General features: G+C 66.7%; 1 protein-coding gene across 1 annotated transcript; it reads right to left on the bottom strand.

The window, feature by feature from the left end:
• Positions 1-231: 231 nt before the first annotated feature.
• Positions 232-1,650, bottom strand: LOC135450650 (uncharacterized). The gene is made up of 4 exons (XM_064719030.1): positions 1,614-1,650; positions 1,172-1,510; positions 825-881; positions 232-535 (listed from the first exon to the last, which is right to left on the bottom strand). The coding sequence occupies exons 1-4, from the start codon at positions 1,648-1,650 to the stop codon at positions 366-368; spliced, it is 603 nt and encodes a 200-aa protein (XP_064575100.1). The 3' UTR covers positions 232-365.
• Between the last annotated feature and the right edge of the window lie 923 nt (positions 1,651-2,573).

The following is a 2,573-nucleotide window of genomic DNA, read 5'->3' as shown; positions in this document are numbered from 1 at the left end:
CCTGGAAACTCGCTGGGGAGAATAGGAGCTCGAGCTGGAGTGCCTGTCCTGAAAGGACCTGCAGTCATTCAGCCTTACCACCAAAAGCCAAGGGCCGTTTGGCCACTTTCCCTTCCACACCGCACGCTTGGCAAAGTGGCTGAGAGCAAGCACCCTTTTTCGCCTCTTCCTCATTGGCCTGAAGGCACTGTGCAGCAAGAGAAAGCTCCTGGACACCCGGCTACGCAACAACAGCAATTTAATGTTCCTCTAGTGGGTGAAGGGAAAGGAGGTGCTGGCAGAGGAGAGCTGTTCCCCGCAGGCTCAGGTGGCCCCAGCAGACGCAGCCTCCCGGATCCGTTCTCCGCAGCGCCGCGGCAGGACACTCAGCCACGGCCACACAGGAAAGGCCGCCACTTCCAGAGGCGGCGCAGTTGGTCTCGCATCCTCTGCACTCGGGAGGAGGGAACGCTCCGTACAGCTAAAAGGATGTACAGAGCTTGAAGAGCCAAGCATGAGATGGCTGGGCTGCTGTCATCCGTCATGTCCTGAAGGGCTGCAAGAGACAAACAGAGGCACATTCAGAGGCTGGATCTGCAGGGAGCTGGGCAGAGCCTCCAGCCTCATCCATGGCACGCAGCTCCTGGCACGGCCTGGAGGAAGCAGGAGCCAAGAAGGACGAGCTGGCAGCTGCTGGCCAGGAATGTGTCGCAGGCCCCTGCAAGGTGTCTGTGCTGTGGCCACGCTGCCCTTGGGGCGTGCAGGGAGCGGAGCCGTCGGCGGGCGGGCCAGGGAAGGCAGCTGCCAGCGGCAGCCCCCGCCGAGAGCCCGCGGGCCTCACTCACCGCTGCAGATGATGTGGAACTCCGGCTGCTGCCCTGTCAGGTAGCGCCCGGCCATTCCTGGGGGACACAGAGTGTGTCCTGCCTTCAGAGCCACAGCTGCCGCCCACGGCCGCTGCCAGCCCTGAGGCCTCACGCCCTGCTGGCCCGGCAGGGCTCAGCCCGGGCCCCTGGCGCACGCTGCCGCCCCAGGGCACGGCTGCCAGAGGGCGGCAGCAGCAATGCCCAGGCCAGCGGGGGCTGCACATGCCCGCGCCCGGATCCTGCTGCCGGCACAGCAGGCGGGGCTGGGGCCGAGCTGCGGCAATGGGGCGGGGTGGGGCGGGGAGGGAGCCGGGCTTGGGGCTCACCCATGAACCTGACGGCCGCCTCTCGCAGGGGCTCCTGTGCGCTCCGCAGGTACGGCAGAGTCAGGCGCAGGTGCTCGGCCGCTCGGCTCCTGTCCTCTGCCAGCTGCAGAGAGCGGCAGGGCACGGAGGGAAAGGGTTGATGCGGGCTCTGACCCTGGGCCGGGCGCTGCCCGCGGCCGGCGCCGCTCGCCCTGCCCCACAGAGCCCTGGGGCGCGGCCAGCAGCCGCAGGCGCCGGGCTCGGGACGGGGCGGAGGGCCCGGCGAGCCGCGGTGCCGCCCCGCAGCAGAGCCCAGCTGGCTCGGGGCTGCGTCGGCACCGCGTTTGGGGCCGGAGGAGCCTGGAGAAGAGCCCGCACGGCCCAGGGAAGGGAGCGGCGTGTGGGGCGCAGGCTGGTGCCCCTGCCTGCGGCACTGGGCAGGGGCCACAGCCGCCAGCCCCACAGACTGGGCGCCGTGGGCAGGCGGCTTCTCCAGGCATCCCCAGGGTTGGGGATTCCAGCCTGTCCTTACCAAGCGCTCGGCAAATCTCCACATCTGATCGGTCTTCAGCAGCTGCTTGAGATCCTTCCTCTTCAGCACACTTAGTGCAGAAAGCAGCGTTTCCCGAGAGGCCTGCAGAGCAGCAGAGAGGCAGAGATGGCAGCGCAGCCCAGGGCACAGGAGCCGCATCTCTGTGCCAAGGCCAGGAGGAGGCTGGAGCCCGTCAGGTGCCAGCGCGTGGGGAGACAGCTGAGCCCCGTGCCATGGGGACGCCCAGGAGGCCTCACCTGTGCCACAGGCCGGTCCTCATGGTGGCAGTGGAAGAAGAGTGGGAGCAGGCTCTGGCTCACATGCTTCTTCAGGGCCTTTTCTCCCTTTGCCACTACCCGCGTGATCACGCCTTGGAAGAGGCGAATGGAGAGCAGCTGCACAAGGCTGTTGTCCTGTTGGAAAGGAAGCAAAAGGCCTCCACGTCAGCTGCTGCAGGCCCCCCTGTGGCCAGGCCCAAGGCGCCACCCAGGTGCCCGTGGCTGGGGGCACAGAGCCTCACATTGTCAAAGAGGTGCCAGAGCGCCTCAGCCAGCTGCAGGGCGATGGGGCTGGCTATTGCCAGGTCTTTCTGCAGCAGCAGGAGGCGTAGCACAACGAGGGTCATCTCAACGATGTCTCCATCCCTATCCCACAGTAGCTTCCCAAGGCTTTCAGTCAGGCTGTACATGCTTGGATCCTGTGTGCAAAACAAGGCTGGCCAACCCCACGCTGCTACTGCTGCTGCTGCTGCAGGGCTCAGAGGCCAAAGGCCTGTCCCAAAGCACTCGGGCAGCTGAAGAGCGACCCAGGAGAGCTGGGAGCAGCTGCCACAGCTGCCAAAGCCCAGCTAAGCCCAAGGGGCTGCTTGCCCCAGCCCCACGCTGCCAAGCA

Source organism: Zonotrichia leucophrys, chromosome 7 (genome assembly GCF_028769735.1).
Source record: "Zonotrichia leucophrys gambelii isolate GWCS_2022_RI chromosome 7, RI_Zleu_2.0, whole genome shotgun sequence".
Taxonomy (NCBI): domain Eukaryota; kingdom Metazoa; phylum Chordata; class Aves; order Passeriformes; family Passerellidae; genus Zonotrichia; species Zonotrichia leucophrys.
The sequence above is the reverse complement of the archived record's forward strand: the minus strand, read 5'-3'. Positions and strand labels throughout refer to the sequence as shown.